Source organism: Gallus gallus, chromosome 2 (assembly GCF_016699485.2).
Source record: "Gallus gallus isolate bGalGal1 chromosome 2, bGalGal1.mat.broiler.GRCg7b, whole genome shotgun sequence".
Taxonomy (NCBI): Eukaryota; Metazoa; Chordata; class Aves; order Galliformes; family Phasianidae; genus Gallus; species Gallus gallus.
The window spans coordinates 9,908,465-9,924,583 of NC_052533.1; the positions used below are offsets into that span (position 1 = coordinate 9,908,465).

A 16,119-nucleotide genomic window follows, 5' to 3' on the forward strand; every position below is an offset into this window, starting at 1 on the left:
CTGTTGGAAGCTATGAACCAGAGGAGCCCCCAAATCACGTTATATCTTTGGAAAGGGCCAATGGAAATCAGCGGATCACAATTCTCCATGCTTGTGACTGGCCAGCCAAAACTGACAGAGGGGTTGAAGCCCAAGTACGACCAACAGCTGCCCGGGTATTTGCACTGGCTGAAAGCTCCAGCAGAGATGCAGCACCTGCTCGGTGACTGAAGTGTCTGATCCGCGCTGTGCCGGCAGCGAGACCTTGCAACAAAAGTGATGTGACAAATCTGAGGAGTTTTACAGTACTAATGCTTGTTATTGCTTCTCACAAAATGTTACCAAGCTTACAATAATCTTTACACTTTCAGCAAAAATGTGAACAGTATATTTGAATATATTAAAAAGAATTAAAAAAACATTTCACAAAAACATTTGTTGCCATATGAAAGTCTTTCAGCAATAAATGCCCACACCAGTATTTAAACATTGTTAAAAGTATAATGATTTGTACTAATAAATTATGCAACAAGAGAGGTAAACAAAATAAAATTACAGTATAGCTCTCAGTGTTCCTCCACCGAGCTCACGCAGCTCCGGGAAGCTCAGTTTTAGATGACTAATTAAGAAACTGATATTTTCAGAGCAACAAAAATAAAAGCTTTTATTTGTTCATTTGAATATAAAACAGGCGTTATCACAGATGTACAAAGCGTACTGGTGGTTTAACATACAAGAAGGTTGCTGTCCTTTGCACATAAAAATTTTTGTTTGAAACTGTGATTGGCTGAGTTACATGAATTTCTCTAACCAGTCACCACACTCTATGAAATAACGCTGCTAACATTCAACTGATAAAAGGGACAGTCTTCCCTTGGGTAAAGTGTCAAGCAGGATTAAATATATATAATAAACAAGCACCATGAGGAATCTGCTCCTGTTTGATTAGTTTTGTGTTTCAATGTTCATTGTGTACCCTCTGTTTTGTGCATGTGCATCAAGTTGATTACATGGTTTTGTCTGACTTCAAAAGCACAAGGTCACAAGACAAACATTTTATACATTCTCATGAATGGTTTATCTACAGTACAATTTCTAATACAGAACAATCCTTCTTTATTGCTCAGTCTGATGGTGCTTAAATGTTTCCTGCCTTTTGCTTGCACAACAAAACCAGAAACTCGGTTTCTCATTTCTCTTAACTCAGAATTTAACAACCACAGATGACAGGTTGCAGAAGAGAGCTGTTATTAACTGCGCTTCACAACTGCATTGCAGTTCTTTTTTTTTTTTTTTCCTCTACAAATGCAAAGTTGACTTTGTGAGGGTTAAAGTGATGCCTTAAATGACAGCTAAATTTGTTTTGCAGTACTGAGATCAGCGGTAGCAGGACTTCACAAGTTAGTTTGCACACTGCAATTATGTTTGTAGTCAATCGACATCTCGTCTGAAACCTTACTTGCCATTAGGAACAGACTTTATTCTTTTTAAAGGGAGCAGAAAATGAATTTGGCAAAATAGAGGATGGGTCTTCAGAGCATGAATAGGGCTATTCACAGGACAGTGATGTCTGAATAGATGGTCTGAAAGAAAACGAGTCTGACGTGGTAAGATGCTCTGTACTGTACATGCAGACCGAAACGTCCCTACCTTTGAACGAGATTTCAAACACTCAGCATTGAGACTCAGAAGCCAAACAAAACTATTGTTAGCAGGGGTCCATCTCTTGTCCAGCGTTCTGCAAAGGCAGACCAAACACGCTCGTCCCTCGGATGTGATATAAACGTGGTTACATTTGCCCTGCAACAATCTTAGTCATGCATATCCGGTAATGAGAGCCAGCACACGGACGTCATTTTGGACAATGAGAAAAGCACTCTTGGACTGCAGCTGGTAAATCCCACTCTCGATCACAAACAGGTCAATTCAGGTACAACCACATGAAGGAACGGGAAAGTTTTTAAAAAAGGGTTGTGGAGTGCAGGGAAGACAACAGAACTGGGAAATCAAACCTCTCCTTTATCCAAAGGTAGTAAAATGAAGGCAGCTGTGATGCATGTTTTCCTACTCTTCGCCCATTGATGGATGACCTCAGGTCAGAGACCCCGGGACTCCGCTCTTTAAACGGGCAGTTGGGTTCCTCTAATGGTTTAATTGGTTTAGGGACTAGTCAGCAGATGCACGATTCGTGTTGGCTCGGCTGTAGTGACTGCACGCTCCTCTCCGTTAGGAACAACTTAAAGACCATTGAAACAATTGTTTTATGTAAATGTAAACTGGATGCCTTGGCCACCGAGCTATGTGTCCTAGCTGAGAGGCAAACTGATAACTCTGTGCAAATAACCCCAAAACGTTTCATTATAGCAATAAAAACACCAACTAAAACAATGAAAAAATTGTGCAACAAAGTTCTGCAGCTAGACAACAGTGCTACTCCTCAACCTGCCTTTTCTAAGTCTAACAAGTGTATGCACATGCCAGCACGAATATTTATTGTTGCCTCCACGGCAAAGAAAAAAAAACTCTTGTAGTGCATTTTTAGTCTTAAATTCATTCACTGCCTTAAAGGCAGCAATAATTCCACTTGCTGGTATCTAGAGGATTCTTTTAGACAGGGATACTCTAGCAATCCAGGATTGCTTTGTTCAAAAAATTTGTGAGGAACATTTGATTATCTACAGTGGGAGACACCATGCAAGTGACAAGTACTGCATTTTAAACTTTAAAATCTTTTTGTCATTAGTGAATTTATATTTCATATATATATATTTGATGTGATACTATCCACTCAAGATAATACAACACTTTGTTTTTATATTAGCAAACATTTCAAGAGTTTAATATTCTTGAATGTTTTTTCTCTTTTATACTTCTAAAGAGATCAAAATAAATTAAACGTTTTGTACATAATTACAGAAGAAGTAGTTAACTTATTTTATCTTTTCCGTTTAGTACAAAGATATTTGCAAGTTCGTCGCCGAAATACACCTTATTTATAAATTTCTTCCATTCTAACGCCAACAGCGAAGGCTCTTTGGCCTTTGTGCTCTCGGCGTCTCCGCCAGAAAGCTGCTAGATTTCTAATGGAAAGGTGCTGCTTTGGGTATTCTCCTCGTACCACTACACAGTTTCCTAAGATGTGGGACCTAAAATGGCTTAAGTTAGCAACAGGTCTGTGTTCATCAGCTTTTTATGACACATTAAAACAAATGAAGAAAACGACTCTTTGTATTAGCCTGCAAATTGTTTTAAAAGAATCCATTCGGAGGGCAGAATAAAAAAAAAAAATCTACTTCAGCTTACTTAATGTCAAATACAAAGCCACATTTACTCAGAAAGCAGTATCGTCCAATGAGCAAAAAAAATAAAATAAAAAATAAAAAATAAGAGTTTTCAATGGGCTTTTCCACCAAACCGAAGGGCCATTACCCCAGAGTCCTTCCTTTCTAAAATTTAGTGGTAAAGAAAAACTTTCACATTACATTTCCTGCCAATCGTGACTGCTTTGAAAAGTCATAATAGAAACAGTTCCATTCTGATGAGTGCCAGCATCTTATCTGCACTTTTTTTTTTTTCAGTGGACACCAAAAAATTTTATACATCTATAGTAAAGTCCATGGAAGCTTTAAGGTACAAGACTACATGTTGTAGGCCACATAGATGGGATCTAGCTGGTCTGCCAAAAATCCATCTCGTAGGTGCATACGTTGTTTCTCTCCACGGGAGTTGATAGGAATTACACCAATGTCCACCACCACCACCACCCCTACAATCAGGTAGTGCTCCTCCAGGACCACGTTGGTGACCAAAGGAACCAGGTCCAAAGCTTCTTGCTCCGATCCATCCAGCTCAACTACAACGACTAATAAATTTGTCCAGGTAAACACCGCACTGGAATCAAAGAAAAAGAAGTATTAGTTTTAGGGTTTTTTTTACCCATCCCACCTTATTTACTGCTCGTTTTGACTGCAATGTCTTCTTCTGCATGCTTAAACACAGAACCTAAGTGACAAGAGAGAAGGTGCTTACAGGCAGGGCAGAAAACCAGTCTGATGAGCTTTCTCTTTGACACCACTGCAACATTAAGATGTGGGCCACACTTGGCAGAATCTCGAGTCTCATCCTTGCCTACTGTGTATGGGGACAGCAGGAAGTAGCGCAGCTCCCTCTGAAACCAGCGAGCAGTCACATCACCGCTGTGCTCATGAAGGCAGGCAGCGTGTGGGTGGAAGGTTTTATCTGGGTTTTTCTGAAGAGCAGCCCAGAGGAGCAAAGGAGGTTAAAAGCGAAGACAGGGATACAAAGCCGTAAGGATAATAGCTCCACCTGGAAGATAAACTCAGCCTAGGAAGGGGCTTTTGCTGGGTGTTGTGCCAGCATGGGATGTGCCTTCTGCACTGGGTTGGCTGCCCGCCAGGCCGGTCACAGCTAAGTACAGAAGAGCTCGGATTCTTTTGGATCGATTGGTTTATGCAGAAACCATCTGCTTTATATCAGTCGTGTTTTATTTCTGGTGGGCTTAAAGGGACAGGAGTTTTTACATCCCTTATTAACAGGTGAGACGGTGAAATATCATTATCATTGGTGTCTCTTCTCTAATGAAAGAACTTTGTATGACCCCAACATTTTGGCTGAGCCCTTGAAACAAACAGGTAAATTCTGTTTTCTGCTACTGGGCATCTTTCCTTTGTCTTTCCACCATGGCAGCTGGGAGAGTACAAAAGTCCGGTGTGTTCTTCCCTCCATCCCTTTCCTCTTTTCTCAGTTTTCTCCAAAGCACCTTAAGTCTTACAGGTCAGCAGGACTGAGGATCCACAAAGCGCAGTCTCATTCTGGCACATGTTTCAGACATCAACTGTGGTTATTTCTTGCTCTACTTTTTTCCGCAGCATAAATAATTATGTTTTACACTTTAACTCATACATCATATCCTGCACTCTATCCTCCTTTACCTTAAAAAATCAGAGGATAATTTTCCAGAACTGTCTTGAGTTTGAGTACGTGAAAGTCAGAATATATGATGTATCTGAGGTAAATTCAAGAGAGCTACTTATGCTAAGGTCAATGCTTGACTGAGACAGAAGTGCACTGTTTTGGTCTATTAAGATTCTGAATATCCTTGTATGTTGGAAACACATCTTACTTTGCCCAAAAGTTAGTTATGAAAATGTGTTCTAAGCTGATGCTTAAAAGAATAAACTTTGGGTGAAAAATACTTACTATTGAAAATACATATTTCATTTTCAGATCCTGCTAAAGTACAGTTTGATTGAATTTTTACGTGCCTATGTGCTTATTGATCTGGAAAACTAATAGGCATTCAAGTAAGGTTGTTTTTTTGACTCAGTGCTGCTATTAAATGAATTTTAATTTGTAATTATGCTTTCACACAAACTCTATTAAGCTACCCAAGCATCTAAGTTAAAATTACATATGTTTTAACAAAAAAGCTTGGGAAGTTTAACTCAAATATTAGATAGCAGTTGAAACCATGCCTTAAGCCAACTGTGACTTGTTACTTGGGAAAGCAATAAATGGAAAGATTCAGCAGCAGGTCCCTAAAACATAGCTCTGGAGAAGATGGTTTGTCTGAGTTCAAATGACTAATTCCAAAAACCTTAATGAAGCTATGAAGCTGCTTTTAATTCCAAGTATCACTGACATTCCTAGGAAGGTATCAATTTAGAACTTATTCCATTTGTCATGATTCCAACTCAGTGGCAACTGCTGTAAATACAAAGAAATATTGTCCTTTACGTTCCCATCAGCTGAGATGGATTTACACTGCTTGTTGCAGTTATACATCACAATAAAAAGGGACCGTGTGCTTGTTATACTCTGAGGCAGAGGAGGTCCGAAGGCATAGGTTGTGCTATTAAAATCTCTTAAGAAAAAAGAATAGTTTTAAATGGTCTTCAAATCAGATCCTCAATAACAGAAGCAGCACAGCAGGATCATGTATCAGTCAAGAAGTCCGTGCCTTCCTCAGTGTTACGTGTTACAGAAGGAGCACATTTCTTCTAAGCTGGGAGTATTTTCATTATCTGTTGACTGGGCATGCACAGTACCTTTTGTTTGCAATAGGTATCAATACAGTTCAGTTCTTAATGGGTCATTGTGACCTCCAACAAAACCAAAGGCTCATGCCCCAACCCAAACAAAAGCATACATACAAAGAAAGACTTTACTGGATATTATTTTGTCAAGGGGTGTTCCCCAAAGACAAGAGGAGGACCTCCAGGAGAAGCTGAAAGAAAAGCTGAGTGAGAAAAGTCAAGGTCAGGACAATGACTATGAAAGAAAACTCCATGCTGGCAACTTCTCTCTTTGAACATCTGTTTTTCTGAAGGACCACTTCAGAAAAACATCCAACTCATCAGCAATTTCTCTTCCTTGAGGAAAAAAACAACCTAACAACTTTCAGTGTTTGCCTTTGAGCAGAGGGCAGTAATAGCATCACATAACGCTTTCTGAAATTTTGCTTGTGGTCTAAGAATTATTTGCATGTACTTCTACCTTCTTGAAGAAATCTAATGGCTTTTCTCTTTGATTCTCCCTACACCAACCCCTTCTGAGCTGTCCCTATACCACTCAAGATTTCCATGGTAATAGAAGGGAAGGATGGAAAGGGATTCACAAAGAACTCTCAGTGATTTTGAGAAAACGAATACAATTTACACCTTTTTTGCCACTGAAATCAGTGATGATCACTTCTGCAGTATGATATGGCTGCTTCATTCACTGCCCAGGAGGACACATGAATTTCTGACAGTAGGTACACCTGAACACACACGTTTTGAATTTGTGACGATCTATAATAGAGGTTCCCTGAACAGTTTCCCATCCTCTGTTGCTAAGAATATGACACATCTGAAAGGAGCATTTCAGAGCATCCTTTGTGAGTTTGTATTGGTCTCTACGAGGACCCAGAATCCTCTGCCCTTGTCAGAGCCAGCACAGCAAGGTGATGATTGTGCTGCAGGGAGGCTCCTATCAGGTAAAACCCCAGATACAGTCAGCCAAGCAATTAAATGCCTTAATTATAATAGAGGTTTGGGAAAAAGGCAAGTAATTGTCACTGAATAAACCAGTATGATTGCTATGCTTCTTTACTGCTCCAGGCCACACCCTATAGCCAAGTCTGAAAAGAAAAATGGAGAGTCACATCCTGTACTATCAGACTTGCTCTAACTGCTGATATTGTTGTTTCTGGTTGAAAGGAGAAAGGCTGAGCTGAGGTTACATCAAACTAAAACAACTACCTGATTCAGTCTTCTGATGCAAAAATAATGAAAAGCAATTTGGTCTCAAATCGGCCTCATGAAATCATTACCTGCTGTGTGCATTTGATGATGTGATACATTGATTAAGACAACATTGTTATTAACTCATTGATTTACTGCTTCAATTTCCATTGTGACCTTGATTTGATCACTGCTTGATTTATTAATGACCAATTCAAAAGTAACAGCATGTTCACTAATAACGTTTATTAGTGTGTTCATTTATTTTAAGTGCCTGCTTGCTCACTCCTTCTAATAAGAGCACTCGTAAAGCCTGAGTTCATACCAAGCTTTTTTTCCTGGTTAGAGCAGGAAACATCCACTGGCCTACCTGAGAGCTGTCTGCTGCTCTCAAATTGAAAGTTTAATCTTTCACTCATATTTCAAAACACACCAAAAAAACAGAAACGTATTGAATGATCTTAACAGAAAACAATCCTTCCTGATCAAATTTGTTCGTGAAAATTTCATCCTAAAGGCATATTTTCCACTGAGTAATAAATCCTGAGACCATCCCGACAGATCATTTCCTGGATCAATTGCAATATCCAAGCAAAACCCCAGATAATATAGATATTCCAGCTTTATATAAGAGCCATAGCGTTATATAACCCTTACCATTCTGTGATGCTCTTGTGTGCTCTAATTACAGAGGTCTCAATATCGATCGGATGATATCTCATCCCTCGTAACTCCATGGCTTCATCTAATGCACCCACAACATAAAGTGCATCGTGGCGTTCTGGTTGTAAGGGAAAAAGAAAATTAACGACTCTGTTCTCCAGAGCATCAAATTGCAAAAACAATCACATTAATAAATAAGGAAAATACATATCACAGAAATTATCCTTGAATTTCTGATCCCTCTAACTGATTTTCAAACTAATAAGCATTCTTTATTACTGAAATGTAGCACAAAGCAGAAGAATGGAATACAGAAACACTATTCACATCTGAAGAAGAGCAAGATGTAAGTCTTTATCCAAGTACAGTGGGACAAGTTCCTTTTGTCCTTAAAGTGGATGTAACAAAAAAATCATTCTTTTTTCAAGGCAAATTTCTAAGCAGACAACAGACTCCTTGCTTCTCCCTCTTTGTTTTCAAAGATTTCACCCTAGCAGTATGGAACATGTTGTTCCAGTAGCCTTGAGAAAGTTAGTACTGATGCTTTAAGTTGTACGACAGAAGTTTTCATCAATTAGAAATACATGCAGCGTGTTAGATAGCAAATAGCTCATTAAGACAAATGACAAGTTCAGAAGAGTAATCCTCTAGTAATATGAATTTTTATCGACTAAGGAAATAAATGAGGCTGAAATGAGGCTTTTTAAAAGATATCAGGCTGATAATAAACGCTTGCACATCATCTTTAAAGGAAATTATGTTTGCTAATAGACTTAAAAGTGGATAACTGGTTCTTTTTATATAACTTGGAGAGTTGCATGGTGGTAATCACAAATCATAGAATCATAGAATGGCTTGGGCTGAAAGGGACCTTAAGGATCATCCGGGCCCATCATGGGCTCGTTGCCACCCATCAGATCAGGCTGCTCAAAGTCCCATCTAATCCAGCCTTGAATTACCTCCAAGGATGAAGTGTCCACAGTTCCTCTGGGCAACCTGTACTGCTGCCTTGCCATCCTCTGAGGAAAGAATTTCTTCCTAACATCTAACCTGAATTTCTGCTCTTTTAGGTTAAAGCCATTCTCCCTTCTCCTGTCATTATTAGACTGTGTAATCTTGCTCTTTGTCTTATTTTTGGATTGTCTTAACATGTTTTTTTTTGCAGTTCTAGCAGCTTCACTGACAGAACCATCCAGATAACACAGGCCAGGAGACACAACCAACATAATCTAAATTATATGCACAGACCCTTGGCAGACAAGGAGAAACCCCTTACCTCCATTTGCATCTGTAAGCTCTGTTCTTCGCAGGAACCCCAGATAGCCAGTCCGAGCCCAAATAGTTTGTGTGTCTCCAAAGCTGAGTCTTGAATTAAAATGATCTGATTGCAAAGATTCATCTCCATATATGGTAAAGTACCCACTGGCGTTGTGAGTGCTGTGAACCCATATCTAAGTTAAAAGCAATTATACTGGTATTAATTAAAGCAGCTTTCCAGAATGAAGCATTATTAAAAATTTTGATGCAAATATTTTCAGTCATAGCTAGCTAACACATGTAACATGAAATAACGCCTTTTAACACTGTTCCTGACCCACTTGTTGGCACAGTCAAGACTCAAATCCGACCTCATTGAAGTCAAAGGGCAGAGCTGAGCTGTGCTAGTCCATGGGAATGCAGGAGTCACATTGTGGGGATACTCTCCCTGCAGCTTTCCAGCCCCAGGTCAGCCCCAGACCCGCACAGACCCCTGCAATTGTGATTGCTCTGAGCTCTGCTTGGGCTATGACAATTCTCAGATGCTGTTGTAGACACATTGCTCTTCCATAGTCCCCCTGAGCCTGGTTCGGTTTATTTGATCCAGCTGGACATCGACCATGAACACCAGACAGACAGATACCTCCCACAGCATCAGTAGAGTGGGAAAGGTTATAACATTAGAATTGGAGCTTACATTATTTTAAAGGGAGAGGCCAGGGACCTTCACATGTGGAGGATTCATTTCAGCTAACTCAAGACATCATGGAAATATTCACAATTTCATAGTGATGAAATCTTAAATACGAATCTCACAAATCAGATTGCAATCTTAATTATGACTAAGCAAATCCCTCATTCTGTTAATTAGATCTTTTAATCACTCTTTGAAAATAACATTTTAAGTTTTTTCTCTCTCTAGAAACTTAAAAATAAATTGGAAAAACACATAGCCTTGCTCAGCTCAGCTAATGAGAGTACTTCTGTGCACTGAAGCACAATGACTATAAAGAGGATAACATTGAAACCCCTCTAGCTGAAATTATACTAATCAATAAACTTATTTTGTTCATTAAAGTTTTCAGTGGAATTACTCAAGCACCAAGTAGAAAATGTAGTTAGAGAAAGCAGATTGTTTTCAAATTATTTAATAGACATGAGCTATTATTAGCATTTATCAAGTACGCCAATAACATTTTTAATAAAGATACAAATATCACGCTATGCACTTCATACACGATCAGAGTCTGCATCATTCAAGTTTTTTTAACCTAGCATTTAATAAGATGTATGGTAGGAAACCACAGGCAAACATTTTGATAGCTTTATTCCTGAGATTCAGTTCCAAATATGCAAAGGTGAAGTTTGCATGACCCACCTCACCAAGATGAGAATCTCCTAAGGGTCCCTTAGTTTCTGGGTTAGCAATAATGATACGTACTCCAGGCAGGATCTATTGAAAGAACACATGAAGCAATGAGAAAGCAGGTACTTACACAATCCTAAGCTGAATATCCTTCCCCCAAAATACCTTCAAAACAAACCTGAAGGCCATCCTTAAAAAGCTGTAGTAGACATACTGAATAAAAAATTGAAATAGTCAGTTGATGTAATAAACCTAGATATCTGGGAAATGCTAAAAAAAAAACCCTCTTATCGTTGTAAAAGCTGTTTCATCACTAAAAACTTGTCAGAAATCAAATATTGATCTACAAAATGAACAGGAAAAAAAAATCCTGCCAAACAGCCCCAAGTCTCTTTTTGACAGTACATACCAGAACGGAAAAAAACCCACCCTATTCACATGAAAGCTTGTTCTGAAGCAAAAAGGAAGCCCTATAGGCAGCACATAATCTCTTAAGAACAAGACCCTTGCCAGCGACTCCATGTAATGGGCATTCAAACACTGCAGAGGTGGACAGATGCTAAAACCTAAAATAGCACAGGGAGCATCCTCTAACATGAATGTTTGCAAAGATATTATTAGACAGCTTTAGATGAGCACAGAGAGTGCCGAGGGCAGTCTGTGAGCGGGGGCTGCCTCAGCAGCTGAGTGTAGCAGCTCCGTCCCCTCTGTCTCGCATAGGCAGGGCACACTTGGCAGCACACCTCAGTCACTGGGATGTGGCAGGGCCGTGCGTCCTGCACAGAGCTGAGCACAGCACCAGTGTCTGCGTGTGCTGCTGCTGGGCCCCCCGGCCTGCCCCCACTGAGGTGCTGCACCCCTCTGTCGATGCACAGAGGCCTACAAGTAAAATGTCGACACTGAGACTTCGCTAAAGGCACACGTGTGGCCCATCTGTAGGATGAGATGCAGCTTCTGAGTAATTGGTCAGGTTCTGCCACTGGGACTCCAGCAGCAAAGAAAGGCCTTTGGCCTGCACAGCTGATAAAGCCTTTCGGAGCTCTGCATTCACTTGAAAAATGAACAGAAATGGGAACACACTGAAAACATTTACTGTAAAGGAGATGTTTAAATCTTCTCTCAGTACTTACTTTTCCTGATTCCATGAGGGGCAGACTATGCGGAGATCCTCTTTCTACTAAACGAACTCTGTAAAATACATGTGAAAATAGTACAGATAGTAGATGGTTGCGTTTATTTGCTTTCCACTGACATTTATTTCTAAAGGGAATGGCTGATGGTCACAGAGATTAATGCTATTTTTGGAACAGATGAAGCTTATATCCTCTAGAACGTTCTGAGGCCCAACATTTCGTCTTTGGCAAAACTCACAGCTTGGAAAATAATGAAAAAAAGATGGCTACAAACATTTTCTTAAACACTAAATTCTTCCAATGTAATTGGTGCCTTTTATTTATTTTGATAGACTTTTGTAAGTGGAATTCCAAGCACAAAATTATTCCTAACAAAAGGGATCTAAAACATTGATTTTCCACAAGAACATCATAAATGTCAGGGCACAGAAACAAAAGCATGTGAGCTGAGTGAGCAATCACATTCCGTGAGCGGGTAACGGTTGAAATCAAAGTCATCTCTAAAGAGCCCATAACCACAACTCAGACTGAAATCTGCCTTAGCAATCTTCTGATTATTTTCAATGGACAATGTTTGATAAACATTTTAGTAACAAAAAATAAAAAATCATTAAATGAAAACTGCTATTATCGCTGAGGTCAGACCCTTACTGAGTGTAACATTCTGGTCTGCTCTCTTCCTTTCTTAGATAACTCATTTCCCAATGAAGGAACAGCCATGGCAGCTCTCCTGGAGAAGCATGATGGTCTGGAAGGAAATTTCTCACTTACATTAGAAAGAGACTGTGAAGTCCTAAAATGGCCGATCAGCCCAGCCAGTAGACAGGGAAGAGATTTTGGGTAACAAATAGGCATTTCTGCACCCTAAGTGAGATACCTTAAAAGCTGTAGCAGAACCATGAAAAACTTTATGAAAAATTTTCATAACCCACACAGCTGATCTAAATCTGTTCTTCCACCAAACAATCAATTCTTACCCCTCTCCTTCCATCAACTGCCCTGTTGCAAAGAAAACATCTCTGAGATATAAAAGAAAAATAATCTCGTAAAAGAAATGTTGATACAAGAGAGGGCATGGGAAAGCATAACGAGGTGTGTGGAGAACTGGATCCAGTTAAAGTGATCACAGAACTGCAGTCAGTCAGGAGCTGACATGAGAGATCTTTTCTGGACTGTTCTGACACCTTTTTATATGTGAAGCACCGCAGAGCTCAGTCTGGGGAGGGAGGGATGAGACACGGAGAGACCTCAGCTAAAGGTCCCTTGGGGAAGAACAAAGCTTTGGCAATTTCAAGCCCCTACACATAAAAGGAGATGGAAAGAGATCTTCCCTTCTTTTTGTACTATTTCTTTGCTCTAGAAGTTATCTATAAAAGCTGGGACTGTTAAGGTCAAGGCAGAAACAGTGAATGGAGATTCATCTGCAGTGCTGGGGAGTCTCTCAGTCTTGATGGATGGGGCAGGGCTGAGCCCTGAGGCACGGCGCAGCAGTGTGAACAGCTTCTCACACTAACAGCAAGAGATACAACCCAAGTTCCCAGCAATTTCAGAACTCTTTTCCAAGCAATTTTACTTTATTGCCCTCTTATACCTATGGAGTGTTACAGGAATGCACATGCACGTGTACTCATGTTGCCTGTGACAGCTGAAAAGCAGCAGGGCCACTGCCAGCACCACAACAAAAGCACTGAAGCTGCAGTGTCCAGCTGCCTCACCACATAGATGTGGGGCAGCAGAACATCAGGAGCTTCACTGTAAGGTGTACATGTATGACTAAAGACATGCTGCCTCATAACAGACATGTCTGCATATGCCACTCCTGAACTGCTGCTCCATCAGCAAGTCTAAAAGCAGATCTATTTAGGAGTATGCAGCAAATGGTTTAAAAATAACTCTGTGCATGTTGAGAAAAAAAAAAAAAAATCAAACGTTGCAAGGAGCAGTTGTTAATTAATGCTTCTATCTCCGCCTTTTTATATGTAACTGTTCTGTAAAATCTGTGTAAGTTTAGAAATAGAAAACGCTTTTAAGTGAGCTCTTAGCTGACATCTCTGATTTTCGATGCACACTTGCAGACAGGGAGCTGCTCTCAGGAGAACTGGCCATCGTCTCACACCCATGGGATCTCCTCTAGCAGTGACTTCTTCAATTATTTACCAACATTTGTCAAGTAGGTTTGATTTTTAAAAATAGACTATTAAAAAAAAGCTCCAGCCACGTATAGAGGTGAGAAAGATGGTGTGACAAAAGGCAGCAAGCACCTTATTTGAATTTGAGATTGGTATAAAAATAATTCCATTTCGATACAGAATCACTCTGGGGCAGGAAAAGTATATGTCAGAGCTGTTCAGTTCTGTGAGGATTCCACTGCTCTTCGCTCCCCTTCTGCTTTAAAACATGCCTCAGCAATGCTGCTGAGTTCCATACCTAGTAGGAACTGCACATAGCAAAGCTCAGAAAACATATAAAATAAAGCTATATATTAAATAGTCATTGAAGTGACTACTGGAAACGAATTAACATTCATAATTCTGACCACCTCCTTCTCCCGTCCTTTCAGCAGCTGTGCCTCCCGCCTTGCTGTTAGTACTAGCACATCCTCCTAGCTCCCTTCTCTGTTGATTTCCTTTAATCTCCTCTGAATTTTAGCACATGAAGATCCAGAAGGCGCAATTTCTCAGTTTCCCATTCTGTTAAAACTCCCCCACAACGTGCTTTCCTCCTCACATCCCTACAGAATTATCACAGCAGTGCACTAAACATAGCAACTCTGCATTTCGGGGAGGTTTTCTGCTCGGGCTCTGTTAGTGCTCAGAAACTGAGGCTCCATGTTAAAAACTTTTGGCTAAGCTCACAATGCGTGTGGGTGCATGCCATTAAACCTCTAACATCTCTGAAATAAGAAGATATTTTGCCACAGAGAGATTGGAAAAAAAAAATAGAAGTGCAACATTAGATTCTGATGTTACCATCTCCTATGTGCATACTTAATTTTAAGTGCATAATAGTCGTACTAACTCTACAGGGACTAGTCCTGCGAATAAATTACGGACATTATGCAATAACTTTTAAATGAGTTTTACTCTGTCTCATGATAAAATAATTCAATTGTTCCTGCTGCTCCCCCAGGAGATTTCCATTCTCCGCTGACAAACGCAGGCAGCAGACATGGCTGAGACCTCATGCACCTTCCATTCCTTACAGCCCCAGGTGTGGGCTGGCAGCAGCGGGCAGAGCCCGGGGAGCATCACAGCTGTGATAAATGCTGAGAAATTCCACCCAAGTCACACCACTGATGCTGGCCAGGGGACTCACAGCTCCTTCTAACTGCGTTTGTCAAAGTAGGAATCTTACAAATAATCGTAACGTGCTCCCAGGCATCAGAGCTGCAGGAAAGGCAAGTCCCACTTCTTTGCAGCACTCCACTATTTCTTTGTTGGGAAAGAAAAAAGGTCTCTTATACAGTGAGCACAGAGTCCTCCTGCTGCCTTCTGCTGCCTTCAAGTCACACTGGGAAGGGCAGAGGAGAGTATGGCAATAGTGCCAGGCTGGGCAAAGAGCCTGGAAATGAAGTGGGTGGGATCAAAGTGTTGCCGTTGGGTGTGAAAGCTATTTTTGCACCTTCTGAGGGTTTCCAGCCAAGCTGAGAGGGAAAACAGAAATGAGTGACTGAATGCAGGGAAAATACAGAGCTTCTCTCCCACCAAAACATCTCACTGGGGAGGAGACGCAGAAGATGTTTAGAAATCCTTCTACTGTTACAAAGCTATTAGCAATAATGATGTGCAATGAACCTGCAGTATTGATATGGTAGGGCATGGGAGAGTATAATTTTTAACATTTTCTTCTTCGGCTCAGAAGAATCAGTCTTTTTTTATTTAGAAAAGATTTTGAGCTGGTGCTCTGCAGTTGAGAAAGCTGCTTACATTTCAAAGCCTGCCTAATGGGATTTAATAGGAAACGTAGTCAAAACAACAGTAAGGGCTTAAGTTCTTTTTCTCATTACTATTTAATACATTGGATGGATGGATTTCATCTCCTTCAAATCAAACTCTTATGACAGAAAAGCAGGACTGAAGTCTGACTTCAGAATGAAAGCTGGCAACCTGCAGCCAACCAGCATTTTACTGAGTAGTGAAGGGGATATGGAAATACAGTAATAACACCAGCTGTTCACATGAAGTTGCAGATTACATTGAGGTTCCCTTTTCTATCTGGTCACAAAAGCTCCAAATATATTCTACAGTTATCTGGTACTCTCATTAATCAAAGAGTTTGTCAGCAGAGCTATTAAGTATTGTTTGGGGAATCTGAAGGGCCTGGAACATGCAAGGTGGTAGTAACCAATGTTATGATGCCAAAAATTGGGAAAGCCTTCAAACACAGCTGTGTTCTTGCACTGGGAAAGACTTTGGGCTCTGTGATTCTAATAGAGGTGGAAAGAAGCTATTAGGTCATTCCAGTCCTGCTCCCCGCC

The 16,119-nt window shown here is 40.3% G+C and overlaps 1 protein-coding gene across 7 annotated transcripts in view; it reads right to left on the reverse strand.

The window, feature by feature from the left end:
* Window positions 1-616: 616 nt before the first annotated feature.
* The window catches only part of DIP2C (disco interacting protein 2 homolog C), a 288,455-nt gene continuing 272,952 nt past the window's right edge, over window positions 617-16,119 (reverse strand). For all 7 annotated transcript variants that reach the window (XM_015282142.4, XM_046937850.1, XM_046937849.1 and 4 more), the window contains 5 exons: window positions 11,640-11,697; window positions 10,522-10,596; window positions 9,163-9,337; window positions 7,881-8,004; window positions 617-3,870 (listed from right to left, as the gene is read on the reverse strand). In XM_015282142.4, the coding sequence (XP_015137628.1) occupies window positions 3,618-3,870; window positions 7,881-8,004; window positions 9,163-9,337; window positions 10,522-10,596; window positions 11,640-11,697 (685 nt within the window). In that variant the 3' untranslated portion in view covers window positions 617-3,617. The remainder of the gene's footprint in view (window positions 3,871-7,880; window positions 8,005-9,162; window positions 9,338-10,521; window positions 10,597-11,639; window positions 11,698-16,119) is intronic.